Source organism: Psammomys obesus, unplaced genomic scaffold, assembly GCF_907164565.1.
Source record: "Psammomys obesus unplaced genomic scaffold, mPsaObe1.curated_primary_1811, whole genome shotgun sequence".
NCBI lineage: Eukaryota > Metazoa > Chordata > Mammalia > Rodentia > Muridae > Psammomys > Psammomys obesus.
Window position 1 is genome coordinate 7319057 of NW_026585797.1, and position 22342 is coordinate 7341398.

The window sequence follows — 22342 nt, forward strand, 5'->3', positions numbered from 1 at the left end:
CACAAGCCCGGCCCGGCCCGTGGCGGCTACACCGACAGCGGGCTGGGAGAGGCGCACAGCCGTCGCCGAGGCCCAGGCCGCGACCGCCCGCCCGCCCGCCCGCCGTTCCTCCCAGCATCCCGCGAGCTCCGGGCGGGGAACCCCTGAAGGGCCCGCGGCCAGGCGGCCTCCGCGGCTGGGCCGAAGGGGACGACGAGGGTGCCGCCGCTGTCCGCAGGTCCCCGGGCCGGCCTCCCGCCGCCGCCGCGGGAGCGACCGCCACGAAGCGACTGCCACGTCAGGCCGACTTCACAGACCGGGCGCGGGCGGTGACGCAGCGACGCGGCGGGCGGGCGCGTCGGCCCCCGACGTCAGCCCCGCAGGCCGTCTGCAGCCCGGCGCCCGGTTCGGCGACCGGCCGGCCCTCAGGGAGGCGGACCCAGCTCGCCCGCGTCGGTCGGTCGGTCGCTCGCTCGCTCGGTCGGGCTGGACTGGGCGCTGTCAGCCGAGGCCGTCGCCAGGCGCGTCCGCCGCGCGAGACCGGGGCAGCCGCGGCGCTGACGGGAGCGGCAGCGGGGAGGCTCGCCATGGAGACCCGCTACAACCTGAAGAGCCCGGGTGAGCCGGGCCGCGGCCGGGCGGGCGGGGTCTCTGGGCTCCGGGCGCGGCCCTCCGGCCCGCTCCAGTCCGCCGGCCCTCGCGGCTGCCCCGGCTTGGCGCTCGACGCGAGGCCGCTGCCGGTCCGGGGGTGCAGGCCGCAGGGCGGGGCAGCGGCCACTGCGGAGCCCCCCGATCTGCTGGCGCCCCACGGCTCGCGGCCTCTCCCTCCCGGGCTCTGCGGAGTGGGGCTGGGGACAGCAGTGCCGGGCTGTCCCCGCGTCCTCTCCGCCCCCTGTGTCGCCGCCGACGAACTTTGTTAGGCGTTTGGCTTATGGTTGAGGGGTCTTGACGTTTGAACTAGCCCATTGCAGTGCTTGCGGCTGAATTTATAGACGTAAAGAAAACGTCCTGTAACTAAACTAGTGAAGAATTAACCACGATTGGGGAGCGGGGGAAGGGTTGATTGCTAGTATGTCTGAATTCACGCAGAGGATTCCTTTTCTTTCCTCCAGTGTCCCAGGCAGTCCTGGCCTCCAGTTATTTTTCTGGTACATTAAAAACACTGCACAAAACATCATTTGGGACACGAATTACTGGGTTCTATACAAGGTGTTCATTCTAAATGTACCTTGATAATTTGTCAGGAGAAAAACAAAACAAACCCCTCCCTGTTAGCTCTTAATCATAAACCCCAAGGTACTGATGATCCTTGAACTAGAACTCTTACTGCTGTTTAAGTCTGCTCTCTCACACTGCTTTTTAGTTTGGACTTTTAAGTCTAATATCCTAATGGAAAGAGTTGGCGTTGTGAATTTTTTTTTCTTCAAATTTTAGAATATATAAACAAAAAGCCCGAGTATATTGGCCTAACAGAATGTCGTTAGCTTGCATGCTGATAATTAAGTGTCCTTAGGTGACTAGATGTAGAATCAGTTATATTTTAGGGGGTTCGTTTAAAGTTTGACCATGCCTGTGCAAGGATGACATTTACACACCTGAATTTTAACGGGACCACATTCTCAGTCTTCAGCCCATCACTTACAATCTGAAGAATTGAAGAAAAGTCGGAGAAAGTAGAAGTGCTTGAATTTTACCATTTTAATGCCACAATAATTGAATTAGTTGGATATTTTTGTTGTTGTTCTTGGTTTTGGTGTGTGAAATGTTCTTAGGAACATTCCTTTTTAATCTGTGTGTGTGTGTGTGCATTGGTGTTTTGCTTGCACGTATGTCTGTGAAGGTGTCAGATGCTTGAGAACTGGAGTTACAGACAGTTGCTAGCAGCCATGTAGGTGTTTTGAATTGAACCCAGGTCCTCTGGAAGAGCAAAATTTTTCCTATTGGTGTAGATGATTTGGAGTTACTAGAGGTGAATAGATGAACTGAAGGACTTGTTAAAATTTGGAGAAGCCTTCAATGAAATAAATTGGGATATAATAATGAAAAAAAAATTCGGAGAAGCCGGGTGATAATGCTTGTTTTGTTTTATTCTCAAATCTTTGTTATTGTAGATTGATGGCTACATGAAAGGAAGAAATTAAAACATCTCATTTCCTATCTGCTGTTGTTGTGTTATCTCAAAGATATGGATGGGAAGTTTTAAGAGACGACAATGCAGATAATGGTTAAAGTGAGATATTGTGTAGATGGTAACTTCGTTGGTTTGTAAATGTACTCTGCCTCTTCAGAAACCTGGGAATTATCCTGTTGATATTGTTGGTGTCAACTGAAGCTCCATGCAAATCAGACTTTCCAGTCAACTCAGATCCATCTCAGCTGCAGATGCATAGAATTATAGTTATTGAACATTTTTACAGATTTCCCATAGACTGAAAAAGGTTCTGTGAGTTGTAAAAACCAAATTCAATGATATCCTCAACTCCTTCAAACTTGTGTATTTCCCTGAAAATCCGCATCCCGTGGATTCAGTGTTCAGGCAGCTGAGCCTTCACACACCAACCCTAAGCCTTGAGCATGCTAGGCAGACCAGTCTACTACTGAGATGTGGTCAGTTCCTTGGGCAGCCCCTTCACCTCTGCCCCTGGGTGAAAGCTGTCACTGCTCTCACCAGATCTATTGAAACAAACCTATAGATCACTTCTCAGATTAACAGTGTTTCAGCTGGAATCACTTAGCAGCCGGTAAAGCCCAGAGTTAGTTAGGTTAGTTAACTTGCTGGATAGGGTTGGTCAGGCCTTAACCCTTGCTTTCTTTCCCAGCTCCATCACCTTAGACTCCTTTGCATTTTCAAGGAGCCACTGTCCAGATGTTATCTCCTTCTCTGCTGGCTCCTCTGTTTGGAGGGCTTTCCCTTTAACTCATCTGAAAGCCCTCACTTCTTCAAGCTTCTGTAGGGCCAGCCTTCTCAGCTCCCTTAGGCAGGCAGCCCTTAAACTTGTTCACCTGGTCAGCACTGTCACATTGTCTTGTAATCTTTTCAAGTCTCGTTGCTCTAAGTTTGTTAAGGCAGGAAGTTTTTTTCTCTTTCCACTCAGACATTCTTCAAATGTGTTTTGTTTTAAATTAAAATTAATTTTATTTTTATATGTAGGAATGTTTGGCCTGCATATGTCTGTGCACTGTGTGTGAAGGGCTTTGGGCCCCCTGGAACTGGATTGTGGTCCTTCATGTGGGTGCTAGGAATCAAACCCCAGTACTCTAGAGGAGCAGCCAGTGCTCCCACTGCCGAGCTGTCTCTCCAGCGCTTATTTATGTTTATGAGCATTGGTGTTTGACTGCATGTATGTCTGTAAGAGGTTGGCAGATCCCCTGGATCAGGAGTTACAGACAGTTGTGAGCTGCCATGTGGGTGCTGGGAATTGAAACCAGGTCCTCTTGAATGGCCAGTGTTATTAACCACTGAGCCATTTCTCCTCCCCCTTAACATTTGTTTATTTAGTGTGTGTGTGTTTGTGTATGTGTGTGTGGGCACTGTGACACTCAGGTGGTCAGGTGACTTCTTGCTGCAGGCAGTTCTTTCCCTTCACATGGGACTCGGATATGAAACTCACGCTGTCAGCTTGGTGGCAGTGCGTTTACCTAGTGAGCATCTCTTTGGCACATCGTAATTTTTAAGAAGTATCTTTATAGTCAGAAAAAATTAGTTCTTAAACTTTTGCCAACATGCCTTCATTCTGAAACCAGAAAGGGGAAGTTGGGAACATCATTTGGGGTTCCCAGATGGGAATTTTTAGGTGGCAGCCTCCTGAAATTCACCATGTCTTGGGAACTGATGATATTATGATACTTTCCAAGAGAAACTGATGTTTGGGAGACAACGGCCTATAAAAGATCCCTTTATTTTTATGTTTTGGCCCTAACTTTAGTGTAAGTTCATTGAACTAGCTGGGCAAAAGAAGAGGGCAAATGCTGGGGTTCATGGAGCCTGAACCCCATGATCTCTTTTGATCCAGAGAGACCAAAGCCTCCATTAAAAAGTAAAGCTTAAGAGCAGGAATGCAAGCTGGTCATGGTGGTGCAGGCCTTTAATCCCAGTACTCAGGGAGGCTGAGGCAGGCAGATTGGTGTGAGTTCGAGGCCAGCCTGGTCTACAAAGTGAGTTCAGGACAGCCAAGGCTACACAGAGAAATCCTCTTTTGAAAAAAACAGAGAGGGGGGAGAGAGAAAGAAAGGGACTGAGAGAGAGAAAGCAAGGGAGGAGCTGGGGTTGAAGAGAGAGAGGAGTTGGGCTAAAGCAAGAGACATGGTGGTCAGGAGGAACAGACAGCTCTAGCCCTAGTTGCCTGGCAGCACTATGCACCTAACACTCATAAAGACACTTCTCCTTAGGAACCAGTACATTTTTATGTGGTTTTGAAGGTAGAGTGTGGTGGGCAGGAGAGATGGCTCAGAGGTTTAAGAGCACTGGCTGCTGTTTCAAAGGTCCACATGGTGGCTTGTCACCATCTGTAATGATATCTGGTGCCCTCTTCTGGCCTACTGGCTCACATGCAGGCAGAATACTGTATAAATAAATAATAATAACAAAACAGGAGTGTGGTGGCTAATTTCTGTTTTGGTTACTTTTCTGTTGCTGTGATGAAATATTACCACAAAAGCCACTGCAGGGAGATTGGGTTTGTTTTTGGCTCACAGTTCAAGGTTACAGTCCATTGTGGTGAGAAAGCCATGGCAGCAGGAGGTTGGGGCATGTGGTCACATTGCATCAAAATCCAAGTGCAGGAAGTAATGAATGCTCAGTGTACTTTCTCCGTAAAACAAAACAAAACAAAACAAAACAAAACAAAACAAAAAACACAGTCCAATCCAGGATCCTAGGTTAGGGGATGGTGCCATCCACAGTGGGTGGGTATTTCCACTTAAAGAACCAGATCAAGATAATCTCTCATTGTTATTACCAGCAGCTTATCTCCCAGATGATTTTATATCTCCTCAAACTGACAGTTGAAATTAACCATCCTAATACTGGGTTTTCAACCTGACAGTACCTGGAATCACCGAGGAGATGAGCCTCTGAGCATCTCCTATGAGGAATTACATAGGTTAGGTTAGCCTTAACTGTGGGAGGCACCATTCCATGGTCTGGGGTTCTGGACTGATAGGAAACATGGGCTTCATACTGGCACTCATATGACTGTGGGTGTAGTATAACCAGCTACCTATTGCATGATTTCCCCACCATGAAGAACTGTACCTTGTGAGTGAGGTTAAACCTTTGTTTAAGTTGCTTTGTATTTATTACAGCAACAGGAAAAGTAATGCCAGAGGACTTCAGTCCTTTTCTTTAGAAAATTATTATTTGTACTGGCTGGCTTTATGTCCACTTCATACAAACTAGAGTCATCGGAGAGGCAGGGGCCTCAATTGAGAAAATGCCCCTTTAAGATCCAGCTGTAAGACATTATTTTAGTTCATGATAGTGGGGGAGGACCCAGCCCAGGTGGTGCCACCCTGGACTGGTGGTCCTAGATTGTATAAGCAGGCTGACCAAGCCATGGGAGCAAGCCAGAAAGCAGCACCCCTCCATGGCTTCTACATTAGCTCCTGCTTCCAGGTTCCTGTCCTGTTAAGAGTTCCTGTCCTGACTTCCTTTGGTGGTGAACAGCAAAGTGATGAAGCGCAAGCTGAACAAACCCCTTCCTCCCCAATTTGCTTTTGGTCATGATCTTTTGTTTCAGTAATAGAAACCCTAAGACATTATGTGTGTGTGTTTGTGTGTGTGTGACACACACGTGCCAGGGTGAATGTGTGAAGGTCAGAGGACAGTTTTCTTGGTCAGTTCTGGCTTCTGCCTTATTGATGTGTACTTGCACTTGCTGTGTCTACTGTGTGCTTTAGTAGGCCTGCAAGCTTGCAGGCGATTTTCCTGTCTCCACCTTCTCTTCTTACCACAGGAGTGCTGGACTTAAAAACACGCTTGCCACTGCAGCTAGCTTTTTACATGAGCCCTGGGGATTGAGCTAAGGTTAAGATCTCTTCAGGCTTGTTTTGCAAGTGTTTTTATTTGCTGAGTCATCTTAGCAGCCTACAGTCCTTCTCCATGGCCCCCTAGATGGGAGCCCTTTCCACACTGATCTTTTCAACCAAACAGATATGTATTGTTTAGTTTGCCTATTAGGATTCTCATTAGGTTTTCTTTGAATAAAGGTTTTTTGTTTTTTTTTTTTTTATGTCAAGTTCATTTAGAAAAAACCAACACTAGTCACAGCTTCAGATTCTTGGGAAGAGAAATGTTGGAAGACTTTAATGTTCATTCATCATATTTGAATACTCTATTATAAGCTGTGAGGAGTCCACAGTGACATAGAGTCTTACAGGGGTTAAACAGATCCTGCAGTTCAGTGTCATGACAACACATAACATTGTGAGACCTCTTGGCTCAAAACACAAAAATCAAAACTAAAACGAAACAAAAGAACAGTAACAAACAACAATGCTTGTATGTGGGAGTCAGTCTAGATGGTTACAGGTGCCAGAACAGCTTTGCTAGCTGAGGAAACATGAAGTAAGGAGGCCTGGAGTAGAGAGAGGTGAGGTGTGTCTGAGAAAGAAGCTGAGTGTCTAGAATTTGGAGGGAAAGGTTGTGTCAAATATGTATGTTTCTAATACAGATTTTTGTCATGCTGTGTTAATATTGATTCCCTTCCAACTCTGAGCTCCTTGATGACCCCAGAATTTGATGATTGTAGCTGTCACCTCTCACCTCATAAAGACTTAAAGTATTTGATAAGTGGATACATTCTCTTGTACAAGGCTTCACTTGAGGGTAGGAGATGGAAAAGAACAGTAATGATTGTGAATAGAATAGTGACTTAAGAACTTAGGTTTCGTTACTTGAAACAGTCCTGCTGTGCAGCCCAGGCTGCCCTCAAACTTGAAAGCTTTCTGTTTTGACTTCCTGAGTTCAGGGCTTACAGATCTGTGGTCATCATTCCTGGCTAGCACCTTATAGTGTTTTGTTCTGTTTTATTTTTGTTTTTCCAAGACAGGGTTTCTCTGTAGCCTTGGCTGTCCTGAACTCACTTTGTAGACCAGGCTGGCTTTGAACTCACAAAGAAGCTCATGCCTCTGCCTCCCCGAGTACTGGGATTATAGGCATGTGCCGTGTGGTGCCTGGCTGGAATTTTTTTTAAAGCCTAGATTTAAAAAAATCCTAGACTCAAATGAAATAATATGGAAAGCATCACCAGATTGATCTGATTCTGGGCGTGGGAGTTGCTTTCCTGTTATCTTGTCTATCACGCTAACATGTTTTTTGTACATTTCACTTTCCTCTGCTTGTTCAGACCCACCTGTAGAGCTACCTGCTCTATCTCAAACTCAGAGATCCACTTGCCTCTGCCACCTGAGAGCTGGAATTAAAGGGGTGCACCATCACACCTGGCTAGTCTGTGCTGCTCACTTGGAAAAGCATATTTTAAATATCTCCATTTTCTCGATTTTCTTTTAGCTGTTAAGCGATTGATGAAAGAAGCAGCAGAATTAAAAGATCCAACAGATCATTACCATGCTCAGCCTCTGGAGGTTGGTTCCTGTCTGTTCTCCAATTGCAGTACTTTAGTATCTAAGACAGCTTGGATCTGTGTTCCCATTGCTCCAGTTGTTAATGCTGTGTGTGGTGCTGTTGACCTACTTTGTTTTCTGAGTGTTTCATTGGTCTTTCACTAGGCACAGCTGACTTAGGGGGCTCTGTTAAGTGGGCGGTGTTGAGGGAAGGCGGGTAGCAGTAGAAGGAACCATAGACACTGCATGGTAAGAAGCTGTCGACCCCTCACGGGTCTCTGCAGCTACCTTGCTTGTTTGACATAAACATCTCAGGCTCGAAAACCTGTGAAAGGTTTTCATGGTAATAGTGAAGACACAAATGTTATAGTGTGTAAGAACTTTGAAGTTTGAAAAGTAACTTGATAACTAAATACTGACATATAGCCAGTCTATTAATATTACTACCTAGTTATACATAATGAAGAATACTTTTTAGAGATTTGTTAAAAGTAACTCAAGTTTATACTAATGATTTTACTATATTTTTCACTAATTTATATTTTAATTGAAGGAATTTTATGACTACATAATAGAACTCAGAAATGTTAACTTATTTGGTTTTAAAAAATTTAGCTTTTATGAGACATAAATTTTACATTAAATAATGCCTTTTAAGATTTTAGGGCATTTTGAGCATTAGAAATTATGATAGCAGTCTTAGAAAGCATTTGATTTTCCTCACCTGACATTTTTAATGTTACTGTTGATAAAAATGATAAAACTTTTAAATGTTCTTCATCCTGTGGATTCTTGTTTTTGTTTAGGATAACCTTTTTGAATGGCACTTCACAGTCAGAGGCCCCCCAGATTCTGATTTTGATGGAGGAGTTTATCATGGACGCATAGTACTGCCACCAGAATACCCCATGAAACCACCAAGCATTATTCTGCTAACAGTAAGAGCTCTTGGTTTTTTACAGTCCTTGTGGATTAATCTCTCCAGCTATCTGCAAATGTAGTCAGCTTATTCATAAAAAATGAAGTAGAGGCCAGGTGGTGATGGCACATGCCTTTATTTCCAGCACTCAGGAGGCAGAGGTAGGCTGATCTCTGAGTTTAAGGCCAGCCTGGTCTACAGAGTAAGTTTCAGGACAACCAGGCCTACACAGAGAAACCTGTCTAGAAGACTGAGAAGCCATGGAGGTTCTCTGATAAGTAGAGAAAGTCTGCTTCATCAAAGAACATCTGTGAAACTGGACTGCAATAGCTTAAACAAGAGTAAGGCTATCAAAGAGAAAAACAAGGCAGCAAAAAGGTCGTGTTTGAAAAGAGAATCTGCCATAGAAACCTTAAACAACAACAACAAAAAAAAAAGAGAGAGAGAGAGAGAGAAAGAAATGAAGTAGAATATTATTCTAATTTTTCTTTAGAGTCTAGACCATAGAAGTGCAGTATTTTTTCCCTATATTTTTAGAAGTGCAGTATTTTATCTTCAGAAAAAATCTGAGGAAGCTGATGCATCTGGTAGTACTGGTGTGATACTAATGAATGCATGAATGTCATAGTGCAATTGTTAGGATTCAGGAGTGAATGTGTGAGAAGTGCTAGGCTTGCTGGGCGACACGTGGCAATATGGTTAGTGCAACCCAGTCTCATCATCCATCCTCACATTCTTCTCCTGAGTTTCCTCACAGTGACAGTGAACTAAAATGATACCCAGCTCACTGAACTGACGTGGAAATGAAAGTCAGTATCCTGCATATAGCTCTTAGAGCCGGCCACAGAAATATTAATAAATGGTATTTTGTTTCTGTTTATAGCTCAGAATGTCTACCTTTACTTACATGTTTTATTTTCATGTGGAAAAGACTATCGCTATGTTAACTCTCTTGATTGCTAAACTTTCCTTGCCTCACTTATGTTTAATTTTTTCCTAACCATGAAAAATGCATCACACACACCAAACACAATGACCTTTTTGCTGCCTTGTTTTTCTCTTTGATAGCCTTACTCTTGTGTAGGCTATTGCAGTCCAGTTTTACAGATATTCTTTGTTGAAGCAGACTTTCTCTACTTAGAGAACCTCCATGGCTTCTCAGTTTTCCTTCTGTTGCATCTAAGTTTTATCTGACCCATAGGGTAGGGTAGCACTCTGGCCCGAGGTGTTTATCCATAGCAGCAGACTAGCTCAGCTGTAGCTGTACTTTGGGCAAAAAGCATTTGTTTTAGAGACAACTGGCCAGGGCACTGACTAGTGCCCTTTTCATTTGGGCGCACGTAGGTCTTTAAAATTCTGTCTAATGGACTGTTGCTTCTGGCAAATACAGCCACATTCTAAAGTTTTGGCATCAAGAAGCTGCTTGACAAGCATTGGGTCTTACTGCTAATTGTTGATGTCAGGACTCATTTCAGTTAACTGGGAGAAACAAACAGTCTGGAGAAGGGCTGGTGTATGTGGAGAAGGTGCTGTGTTTGTGTGTGTGTGAGTGTGTGTGTGTGTGTGTGTGTGTGTGTGAGAGAGAGAGAGAGAGAGAGAGAGAGAGAGAGAGAGAGAGAGAAATGCATATATGTGTGCAGGTAGCAGGAGGCAACAGCTCTTTACCAGTACTTAACCAGTGGATCACTTGGGTTTGCCACACTGAAAAGCAGCTGTGCCCTCCTTCACTTCCTTTTTTAAAGTCACTTCTAGCTTGGACTCAGCAAATGTTTAGTGAACAGGACCCGAGGGTGTCCAGGAGGCAGAGTCAGCCTTCTCCCAGTGGCGTGCTAGTTCTTAATGCCTGTTCTTTCTCACCCTCTTCCTTAATGCTGTGGCTGTTTCACCTGCTCAGGACAGCAGCTGCTTTGTATTTGTGAGAATTAGCTTCAGTGGTCACCTCTGAAAGGAGAGGTGATGTCAAAAACCATGATCTCAGCTCTACTCTTCCTTGACTGTTCTCTCTAAGCAAGTGGCATCATCCTTCTGAAAAGTCACTCCTGGCTCAGAGCTGCCTCTCCTCACCCTTCCCCACCAGATAGTCAGGTACCCTTGGCCTTAGGTTTAACCTGGCCTTTTATGTGTCTTGTCATTCTGCAAGCCTAGGTTTGTAGTAGGCACAGGGCACAGCGTCAGTAAGTCTTTCCATGCCAGCTCTTTAGCTCACTCTCAGGAAGATGCTAGTGCACCTTCTACAAACAGCCTTTGTTATTTATTCAGCAATTCACAAATATTTTTGAGTGTCTATAAGAGGATAAAAAAATAAATATTTATAAAGATAATATTACATATTATCTTTAAAAATATTATGCATGTATAAATAAATGTATTTATGTTTGGAAAGCATAAGGCATTAAATAGACTTTTACAGTTTTTAAGATGTGTTCTTTATTTCTAAGGCTAATGGGCGATTTGAAGTAGGCAAGAAGATCTGTTTAAGTATCTCAGGACATCATCCTGAAACCTGGCAGCCTTCATGGAGCAGTGAGTATTAATGAATATAGATTCATTTCACTATCAGTTGATAATATGATACACAGTTTTGAGATTGAGGGTGTTTTGGCTAATATATGATCCCATTGAAAAATTAACAGAAATACTCTTCCATGTCTGGATTTGTACATTAACAGCCTCTCATGTGCACTTCTTTTGAAAACCTTCAGATCTTTGTTTGCATAGTTAGCCTAATTCCTCTTAAAACATCTATATAGTCTGTGTTGTGAGTGTTTCTGGACAGATGTGTGTGAGAGCAGTAGTTGTTGTGGGTGTCTTCTTCAGTCCTCTTCTGCTCTAGTTTTGGAGGCAGAGTCACTGAACCTGGACATTTTATTAGACTCGATGGCTAAGCAAGCCCCCTGAGTCACCTTATTGCCTCCTCAGCATGGGTTAGAGTATGCACTGCCCTGTCTGCCTTTTTATTTCTTTTTTAAGATTTATTTATTATTTATACAGTATTCTGCCTGCATGCAGACCAACATATCAGAAGAGGGCACCAGATCTCATTATAGGTGGTTATGAGCCACCATGTGGTTGCTGGGAATTGAACTCAGGACCATTGGAAGGACAGCCACTGCACTTAACTTCTGAGCCATCTCTCCAGCCCCTTCTTTTTTTTTTTTTTTAAATTTATTTATTATGTATACAATGTTCTGTCTACGTGTACACCTGAATGCCAGAAGAGGGCACCAGATTTCATTACAGATGGTTGTGAGCCACCATGTGGTTGCTGAGAATTGAACTTAGGACCTCTGGAAGAACAAACGGTGCTCTTAACCTCTGAGCCATCTCTCCAGTTCCCCGCCTTTTTATTTCTTAAAACAGACAGATAGACAGAAAGCATGAGACCAAGTTCAGTCCCCGTGCTTGCACTGTTGATCTGACTCCTAACACAGCCCTGACCCCAACCCCCACTCCTACCCCAGCTCCTTTCACTGAATTGATGTTCACTTTCTGTTTCAGTAAGGACAGCATTGCTGGCCATCATTGGGTTTATGCCAACTAAAGGAGAGGGAGCCATAGGTTCTCTAGATTACACACCTGAGGAGAGAAGAGCACTTGCCAAAAAGTAAGTTCCTTGTTAGGGCCGAGTGGTATTAGTGTTTAATGGTGGGAGGTTTCTTTCTCTGCTGTTACCTTGCCTAAGGATCCAGTCTTAGCATTGTAGAAATCCAGTTCTGCAGATTTCTCTGGAATGACTAGAATATAAAAAAATTGAACTCATGATATATTTTTTGTAGTATTGGGGATTGATCAAGCTCAAGGTTTTACTCCATGTCAGGCAGGTGCTCTTCCACTAATCTGTATTACCAGTCTAAATATCTCCTTCTTTTAAAAGTAGTGGGCTGGAGAGGTGATTCAGTGGTTAGGAACACTGGCTGCTCTTCCAGGGGACCCAGGTTCGATTCCCAGCACCCATATTATGATTCATAACTGTAACCCAGGCCCACAGGATCCGACTAAGTCCCTCTTCTGGGCTCTGTGGCCACAGGAACACATGTGATGCTCAGACACACACAGGCAGAACAGTCACACACATAATATAATAATTAAAAATGAATAGAGTAGTTGGTAACACTTTACTAAGATTTGCTCTACTCCAGCTGGAGGCATACCTGCAAAGTATTACTGCCCTTTGTCCACCTCAGAGGGTACCAGAGGCACGAAGGGGAGAGCCCTTGTTCATACACACTGTCTGAAAGGTCAGCTCCCCGAGTTATCAGGGCGCCACGTACATAGCTTATAGCAGACATTCAATAAAGGGCCTGGGATAAAATAAAGGAGGTTTTTCTTAGGTAGTGATATGGTAATACTGCCTTCCCAGGGTTTCGTTTTTTCGTTTTCCCCTTTTTGGTGTGTTTTTATATATTGTAATCATTCATTTCAAGGTGCCATTTCCTCTCAGTAGTGCTGAGTTGATGGAATCCTTTTGTTTGTTTTGAGACAGGGTCTCACTGTGTAGCCCTGGCTGTCCTGGAACTTACTTTGTAGACCAGTCTGACCTTGAACTCACAGAGATCCACCTTTCTCTGCCTTTCCAGTGCCTCCCTTAAGGGTGTGTACCACCACGCCTGGGTGCAAGTCTTGACAAATGTTCTATATTGGAGTCTTCTGTTTGCATCAGTGTGAAGCTGAGAATGACCTTGACCTTTCTACCCTCCAGCCTCTGCCTCCCATCTGTATACTACCCACATGGCCTGTGTGGCCTGTGCAGTGCTAGAATCAAGTCCAGGCTCTGTGTGTGCGCGCGCGTGCGTGCGTGCGTGCGTGCGTGTGTGTGTGTGTGTGTGTGTGTGCGTGCGTGCGTGCGTGTGTGTGTGTGTGTGTGTGCGTGCGTGCGTGCGTGTGTGTGTGTGTGTGTGTGTGTGCGTGCACACACACGCTAGGCAAACCCTACTAACTGACTCACGTCCACCGCCTTAGCGCAGTTTGGCTCTGTCTAGAATACAAAAGGAAATACATCTAAGGACATAGTCTGCTTATAGGTTTACTCTGCTTATGTAAGTGCTGACTCAGCCTTACCTTAATATTTTCCGCAAGTTCTTCCGGGTCTTTCAGTTGTACTCCTGCTCAAGTGAATAATATATGTGAATTTTTTCTAGGCAGTATCTGTAAATTTTTTTTTCTTGTTGTTGTTTTTGTTTTTGAGACAAGGTCTTACTATGTAGCCCTGGCTGTTCTGGAACTCACTATTTAGACCGGGGCTGGTCTTAAACTCACAAGTTCTAGGATTAAAGGTATGTGTCAACATGCCTGGCCATAAGTTCTATTTTTAATTGGCTTCTTTCCTATTTTATATGTTTCTGTTAAAAGAGATAATTGGAACTTTATATTAGACATTTTCCCAGACTTTGAATAGGCTCATGCTATGTGTTCATGAGGATAGTATCATATAATAGAAAATTTACATAAATATGTTGCCACTGGAGATCTGAAGCTTATCTTTCTTTAGATAACTTATTTAAAAAAAATGAAATAAAAGCTTTTTATTTTGTATTGTTTGAGATAAGAGCTTCTCTGTGTAGCCTTGGCTGTCCTCACTTTGAAGACCAGGCTGGCCTTGAACTCACAGAGATCCACCTCCCTGAGTGCTGGGATCACAGGTGTGTGCCCCCGTGCCCAGCTCTAAGCTGTTTTTTTTTTTTAATGAACACTTGTCTCAGAACTATACTCCTTGATGTCTCCCAGCCTATAGATGACTGTACTATGAACTTGTAAGTGTTCTTTTCTTTTAGTCATTTAGTATTTAAGCATCTTTATTTTTTGAGATTTATTTTTTTTGTTGTATGTTTATGGGTGACTTGCCTGCATGTATGTGCATATGGCTGCGCATCATATATGTGCATCGTGTGTGCAGTGCCTGTGAAGGTCAGAGAGGGCGTTGTCTCCTTGTCTCCTCTAGGACTTAGCTTAGGATGGTTACCCGCCATGTGGGTGCTAGGAATGCTTGTAGGTGCTGAGCTGTCTCTGTAGCCCCTGTCTGATTGTCTTAAGAAGGGTTAGTGCTCACTGTTTGGTTTATGCTCATTGAACAATGCTGTCTCCTACCAGATCACAAGATTTCTGTTGTGAAGGCTGTGGCTCTGCCATGAAGGATGTCCTGCTGCCTTTAAAATCTGGAAGTGATTCAAGCCAGGCTGATCAAGAAGCCAAAGAACTGGCCAGACAGATTAGTTTTAAGGTACTATAAATTCCTAAACAGATCTGCTTTTAGAGCCTTTTTGTTTACTGCTGAATTCTAGGTTAAAAAGGAAAGTATTATAGTTCTTTTGGAATGAGATTTTATAAATATATATATATATATATATATATATATATATATATATATATATATATTACTATAAAATGTATAAGCTACACTCATGAAAGCATCTGGGCATAGCAGTTAAAACTAGACGGGATATAAGGCTGCATCCAGAGCTCAACTTTGTGGTTTCCTGGCAGTATGCTGACATAGTATGTCAGACATAGTACTTTCTCATTCTGTGCCCTTTACACCTGTGAATAGTAGTCATGCCTCCCTGTAGGCCTCTGTCAGGGTGTGCTAATTACCACACACATGCATTAGAGCTGCATTTGGAATTCCCCTAGTGCTTTCTACATTCTAGTTCTTTTTGAGCAAAGTAGGTAACTCACCTCTAAGAAATAGCTGCTGTTAATATTTTGACATATTTCTCCCTTTTCCCCATTTCTGCATATTTTATCCAAATATAAAATTTATATAACATTTTAATACTTTGAGTAAGCACACTCATGTTTTTGGAATTTGACTAACCTATATTAAGCAGTATGCTACCTTTTCTTTCTCACCTGCTTTTCTGTTCTCTGTCTGCCTCTAGGGCAAGTTCTTGGGAGTTTTCCCTTCAATTTTACCATAGTTTCTGGAGGAGGAAATATAAATCTTGATACTTTTGTCTTTTCAGGATTCCTATTATACTTAGAATCTTTTCTCTGAATATCTGAAGGTCAGATGTGTTTTGAGTATCATGATTTTTCAGATTTGAGAAAACACATACAGCTTATGTTGACTAGTTGCAGTAAAGCCTGGTCAGCCTGGGATTGTTGACTGTTGTTACAGCCTGAGCTAGGCTCGAAAGCTCCGACAGACTAAAAGTCAACCAAAGCTTTAATTTGTGGAGATTCTTAGAAGTGTAGGTTTGGAACATAAGCGTTGTTGTTCCTTAGCAGGTAGCAGCCTGAGAATGCAGATTGTCTCGTCCTCTTCCTATCAAACTTAGCATGTAGCAGATGCAAATGTGCTTAACTGATTGAGAGTAGGTATGAAAGGAACAATGAAAATCAATTCAGAGAGGTAATTAGTTGATTGTTAATACATTTCTTCTTATAACGCTGCTCTTGGATATGTCTTATTTATAGGCCGAAGTCAATTCATCTGGAAAGACTATCGCTGAATCAGACTTAAACCACTCTTTCTCACTAAATGATTCACAAGATGATTTACCTACAACATTCCAGGGTGCTACAGCAAGCACATCGGTATGGCTCTTATCTTTTAATACACACACACACACACACACACAGCACACACACGTACACTATGTAGACACACATACCACACACACTCACATATACAACACTCAGCGTACACCACACAACATATACACACTACATACCACATACATACCACACAGACACATCACACAGACACATACACACCACACAACACATCCACCTCCCCTATCCCCCACCACACACAAATACCGCAGACCACACACGATACACACCACATACACAAACATCGCACTACATACATCATACACACATACACATACATCACACTACACACCACACAGACCACATAGACACACACAGTACACACTAAACACCGTATCCAACACACATCACATACCTGCCATACAGCCACATATATACACACACACAGACACACACACACCACACACACCATTCACTATAAACCACACATCACATATGACCTACCACATACCATACACCTGTAACACAGCACAGCATACCACACACACATACACACACACTTGTTTGGAATAATGTAAGCTCCTAGATCAAATACTGAAAATTATGGTGTTTTTAGTAGTAGGATTTTAGCTCGGGTGCTCCACTAATTACATTGTCTGAATAAATATTTCTGGGCTTTAGATTTTCTTTGTTGAGTGGAGATGGACGAAATAGTTTCTAAGTCCTGTTGTCATCTCAGAATACTATGACTTCTTCAAAGTCAGTGCTAACCTGTGCTAGGCTAGATAAAACAGGAATAGTAACAACTTTCTGATAGGCTGTGAGCACTGACTTGGTAATTCCCTGAGCCTTGGAGAGTAGTTTTGCCTGGAACTCTAGTCACCTGTGGCTGTCTAAGTTTAAATTCAGTCAGGATAACAGCATAACAATGCTGTCCCTCAGGCACCCTGGCTGCATACTGAGCTCGCTGCAGCTTGTGGCTGGCAGCTCCATTTAGAAGCATAGATGCAGAACTTATACTCTGCTCGCAGCCCTGTTGAACTGCTGTCTTGTGTGGAGTAAGTGGCCAGGAATTGTTGGATGGATGAATGTTACTTATGGGCAGTGATTTCTCTGCCCTGACTCATTGCTTCAAAAAGTGGGTCAGCGCAGGTGATCAGAGAGACTGATTAAAAATATTCCTAGACTAGTGCTGAATAACGAGGATTAGGAGGGGAAAATGGCTTGACTTAATATGTATACAAGATGAACTTACCTCTTTTGGAGTCATTTTTGTTCGAGATTGTTTGACTAGGAAACTGCATCTTATATTCTTCCCTTGGGTTTATAGGAGACATTTATTGATTATTAAGGGAGTTGTGCACATGCTGCTATGTATTTATAAAAGGCAGAGGGCAACTTCCAGGAACAGTTCTCTGCTTCCTCCTTGGGAGACCTGGCAGTGAACTTAGGTCGTCAGGCTTGGCAGCAAGCGCCTTTATGCGCTAGGCCATCTCACTGGCCCTAGAGGACTTCACAGGTTAGAAAATTGAAAAATGAAAATAATCTAGTAGAAAGCGGGACTGATACCTTTCAGTGGCTTTCTTTCAGGGAGTAAGATGGACACATAAACATACTTTAAATCTGTCAAGTGCCTCATTACATATTCCAGGTACACTTCTTTTAGATATTACTTATTTAGTCATTAATTTTCTGTGCGTTAGTCCTTACCATAATACCTGACAGTAGTGTATGTTCTTCAGTCTGTCGATTCCTGGTCCCATCCAGAGACTGACGTTCTAATAAGTAAGCCGTTCTATGTCATTCCAGGGCTGGTGGGATGGCCCAGTGGGTAAAGGCATTCGCTACACCACGTAGTGGTGGGAAGGGCCAACTTGCATGGGTGTGACACAGCCCATGTACCCACTATTCCTTGTGTGTACACAGCCATGGTAAATAAGTAAATAGAACTCACTGTTGGCTATTCTAAGTTAGTATAGACAAATTGCTGTATTGCTAGGTACATAACTATGAATATAATTATTTTAGATGGGAAAAATTTTAGCATTTTGTAATATTTCATCAATATTTAGTCAATTGCACAAAAGGCACCTGAACTGTAGAAACGTAAGTAAAACACATAAGCTTTTTGGGGGACATTCAAGATAGGTTTTCTCTCTGTAGCCCTGGCTGTCCTGGAACTTGCTCTGTAGACTATGATGGCCTTGAACTCACAAAGATCTACCTGCCTCTCCCTCAGATTAAAGGTGTGCACAACACCACTGCCCAACAATAAGCATTTTCATTAAAGCACATGTACTAAAATATTGGGCATTAGTTGGTGAATTAATTAGTTTTGTAGTGCCGGGATCAAACCTACAGTCTTGCGTATGTGGGTTGGGTTATTAATGTTTTTAAAGACAGTCTTGGGGTTAGGGATTTAGCTCAGTGGTAAAGTGCTTGCCTAGCAAGCGCAAGGCCCTGGGTTCGGTCCTCAGCACTGGAAAAGAAAAAAACAAACAAAAAAAACAAGCCAAGAAAAACATAAAAAAAGAGAAAAAGACATAGTCTTACTGTGCACTCAAGTTAGCCTTGACTTTGCCAGTCCTCTTGCCTCAGCCTCCTACGTGCTGAGCTTACAAGCATGTTTTAAGGTATGTTTCTAAGCGTAGTAATCATACTAACAAGGAGGCTAAGCTAAGGAAATTCACAACTTAGTTTTTGAGCCTAAATCTGAATGCCTCCAAAAGGATATGTTAATAGTAACAATATTAGTAATGATTAACATTTGCCAAGTAAATGTGTGTCATAAGCACTTTATGCCATTAATCCACTTAATCATCAGGACTGCTGAACTGGATATTATCCTCATTGTTCAGATGAGGGAGCTGAGACTGGGGTTAAATGTGGCTTCAGGACTCACATCTAGACTAGAAATAACAAAGACTCATTATTTTCTCCATTTTAAGGGTAGGCTAATCCCCCTTCAAACCAAGAAAAAATAATATAGTCTATGAAAGCTGTATAGGAGTCAGTCTCTTAGGCAGTATGCTGATACTGTCATGTTTTTTTTCCTTAGAGAGCCTGGTCCTCGCTGGGTGGTGGTGCATGCCTGCAGTCTTAGCTGGTGGGAGGCTGAGGAAGAGGGTCACGTGTTCAAGCCAGCTGGGGTTTGACCTGTTCTCTTTAAACCTTAGTCCTTGGATCTCCTGAATACATTTATGCTCTTAGCTGAGCATCAGAAGGATGTGAAGGTTAGACTGCAGTGTTGCTTTATTAGCTGCTGTAACTCAAGTCACTCATTGAACAGTAGTTTACTTCCTGTATGGCACTTGTGATGACACGGGACCTCATACACCATAGAGCTTTATGTATCTGCACTCTTCAGTGGACAGATTGTCCTTGGAAGGCCTAGATTGTACAAGTCTAACTCTGTGCAGCTTTTAATTCAGCATTAGTGCTATTTTTAACTCAGACTCATCAGTAGTTCCTTTATATCTGTGCATTATGGGTTAAATTTGAAATGAATATCAGGTTTTAAGTAGAAATTCTGCAACTACTTAGATTTAGCAGTTTCCCCCTCGTGCTTAAAGCTGTTCCCAGCTTATACTTGTAATGATTTAAAGAAGTATTTGGGTTTATATTATTTGATTCTTTTAAGTGTTTACATTTCTGTTGGAAAGTACTTGAAGTAAAACATCCTGTTTCTTGTCTGAGAGAATGAGTATGTTCTGGTGGTGACGCTGCCCCAGTGATGCAGTGAGGCAGGGTAAGGAGTCTGTGTCTGTGTGGTTCTGTGTCTTGTGGTGTCTTTGAGTGTGCTGTTGCTGGTTTTATTATCTCCAAGGCAAACTTAAGACTTGGAAAGCCTTGTGTCACATTGTGATCGTTTCCACTGAGCAGTCAGTGCGGTGACTGGAAGAAATTTGAAAACAAGCATATTTTCACAATAGCAAGGTGAAAACATTGTGGTTTAAGATTATTTCCTTATTATTGTTGATGGAGAGACATCGACATGCTAAGGTAACACTGAAGAAATCAGAGTCACGGAAGGTGTGCTTTTCGGAGTTGAAGTCTTTCTCCAATTTGTAATGGGTAATTTTCAAGATGGAGGTGGAGAACAAAGTGCTTCTCTCCTCGGATCTTCTGAAAGAAGAGCAGTGCCAGATGCTTAGCAGAAACTGCTGCTGCTGCATCTGCTGCCGCCTGGAGAGAAACAGCTGCACGAGGGCATCTGTCTGCTGGTAAAGGGGCTCCTCCACCTCATTGTACTCAGGGTACCTCATGTTTCTGGCTTATTCCTCAGGGTTGGTTCTGCTCTCAGCATTCAAATGGTTCTTGGTAGATTTCCTTAGTCATATTTAATGCTTGGTATTCTCAGCTCTTAACAAGTACGGATACATTTTTTTTTTCTTGTCAATTTCAAACAGATTTTCTTATTATTTCCTAGTATGGAGCCCAGAACCCATCTGGAGCACCCTTGCTGCAACCTACCCAGTCAGCTCCTAAGAGTACCTCCATGAGCCCTCGGCAGCGCCGAGCCCAGCAGCAGAGTCAGAGAAGGCCATCCTCTGCCCCCGACGTAACCCAGGGCCAGCCACCAAGAGCCACCCGCACGGAGCATGGCGGCTCAGCCGTGCTCATCGTCATCCTGACATTGGCATTGGCGGCTCTCATATTCCGACGAATATATCTGGCCAATGAGTACATATTTGACTTTGAGTTATAATGCTGCTTTGTGACTTGAGAGCTGTGACTCAGTTGCTTCATTAAACATTCTGCATTGGGTATAACCTAAGGATTGTTTACAAAAAGATTATTTTGTATTTATCCTTCGTTACTTTTTTATTGGTATAAAGTCATTGTGCTATAGGTAGCATTCAGGATGTGCTCCAGCAGTTTGCCCTGCTTTGATTAAGGGACTGGAAGCCATAGTTCCTTGTCTTACTGTTTAATCTACTTCACAAAACAAGTAACTCATTGTGGTTGCTCACACCCAAGCTGCTTTTCTATAGCTTTGCAATGCTTTTCTATGTAGTCCTTTGGAATTTTAACATAAAAAGTGGTGTTTACCCATCTGGAGTATTACTGGTTGCTCAGTTTGACTTGCTGAGTCCTGTCTTTAGTTATGTAGAATGAGAAAGAGTAAAGGAGGCAGAGGAAGGGCAGATTCCTCACTGGCTTCCTGAACTGTCATTTAGGGGAGAGAGACTACGGTTGCCCATTCTGTGATCTTTGTATTTGAAACTTTGTTCAGTGAGAATAATTTTATTTCAGGCATTTCTGAAGGTCTTTGTTATTATATTTTTTGATTTTGTCTAATACTTGAAGAGGACAGACTTTGTAGCTACCTTGACATGCACCATCTCTAATATGCACACATATGAAAACAGGCTTTCATAGCCCATCTCAAGGAAGACAGGGCCAAGCCAAGAAATTATTTGGTTTTTTCATCACAAGTTAGGTGAGGAGATCTTAAAAAGTTTGAATCCTTGCTCTGCTTTCATTTGTACATGGTTTGAATTCTATGTTTAGCTTTGTAATCACTACAGTTTTTAATTATTCTAGGAATATGCATAATATTCAAATTTTAATAGAAAAACTCAGGGCCCAAGTAACAGTGATAGATTAAAAACAAACAAACTTTATTTAGAATAAATAAATCAAAGCCAAGAAAGATTTCAATGGGAAGTTCATCTGTTCCTTAGTGCCAACAAGTCCCCGGATGCTGACGTCTGATTCTGTCTTCACAGTGCCTAGTGAGACCGCTCAAAACAATCTCGCCTTCAGCATGCTCCTTCAGCAACTGTGAGGGCCCTGCATTGCCACTTTAACTGAAAAATATAGGCAGTCCCCAGCTTTTAAATATATCATGTTCTCAAAGCCCATTTATAAGTTTTGTTTTGTTTTTTAAGGACAGCTGAATGTAAATGTTATTTGGGTTCTAGATCAGTATACAAAGGTTAACTCATACGTATTTTAAGTATGTGTGGGAGGGTAGTCGGAAAGTCCTTATGTGGTTTTGACTAAATGCAATTATGGGTGAGAAAAAAAACAGCTCACAAAGTCATTTTAAAGGTGAGTTTAATTTTCACTCCTATTATGTGATTTGGGGTCTGTTAACCATTGGACATAATTTCCATTTTTATTTGGTAGTCGGGTTTTGTTATATCAACACCTAAAATTTTAAAAGGCACTGTATGCTATAAAATAATCTTAAATTTTATTTAATAGAGTAACATTTTATAGTCACGGATTGTTCATCTCTATAGATGAAGTTGGTAATGTCTAAAAGCCCAAGAATTTTGTAAAGACTTCATGTCAGGAAGACTATAGGTTACCATTTTAAAAATAATGTTCTTGCCATGAAAAAGCATGTTCTGAGTTCTTAGTTTATAAGACGAGATAGGA

At 42.7% G+C, this 22342-nt stretch overlaps 1 protein-coding gene across 2 annotated transcripts; it reads left to right on the top strand.

Annotated features, from left to right (window-relative positions):
• Nucleotides 1-20729, top strand: Ube2j1 (ubiquitin conjugating enzyme E2 J1). Of its 2 annotated transcripts, XM_055599248.1 has the most exons (8): nt 1-597; nt 7490-7563; nt 8349-8480; nt 10900-10984; nt 11960-12065; nt 14549-14678; nt 15875-15994; nt 20382-20729. In XM_055599248.1, exons 1-8 carry the CDS (start codon nt 567-569, stop codon nt 20658-20660), a joined length of 957 nt encoding a protein of 318 aa, XP_055455223.1. In that variant the 5' UTR covers nt 1-566; the 3' UTR covers nt 20661-20729. The 2 variants fall into 2 exon arrangements, with proteins under 2 accessions (XP_055455223.1, XP_055455224.1); XM_055599249.1 differs by lacking the exon at nt 15875-15994.
• The last annotated feature ends 1613 nt before the right edge of the window (nt 20730-22342 follow it).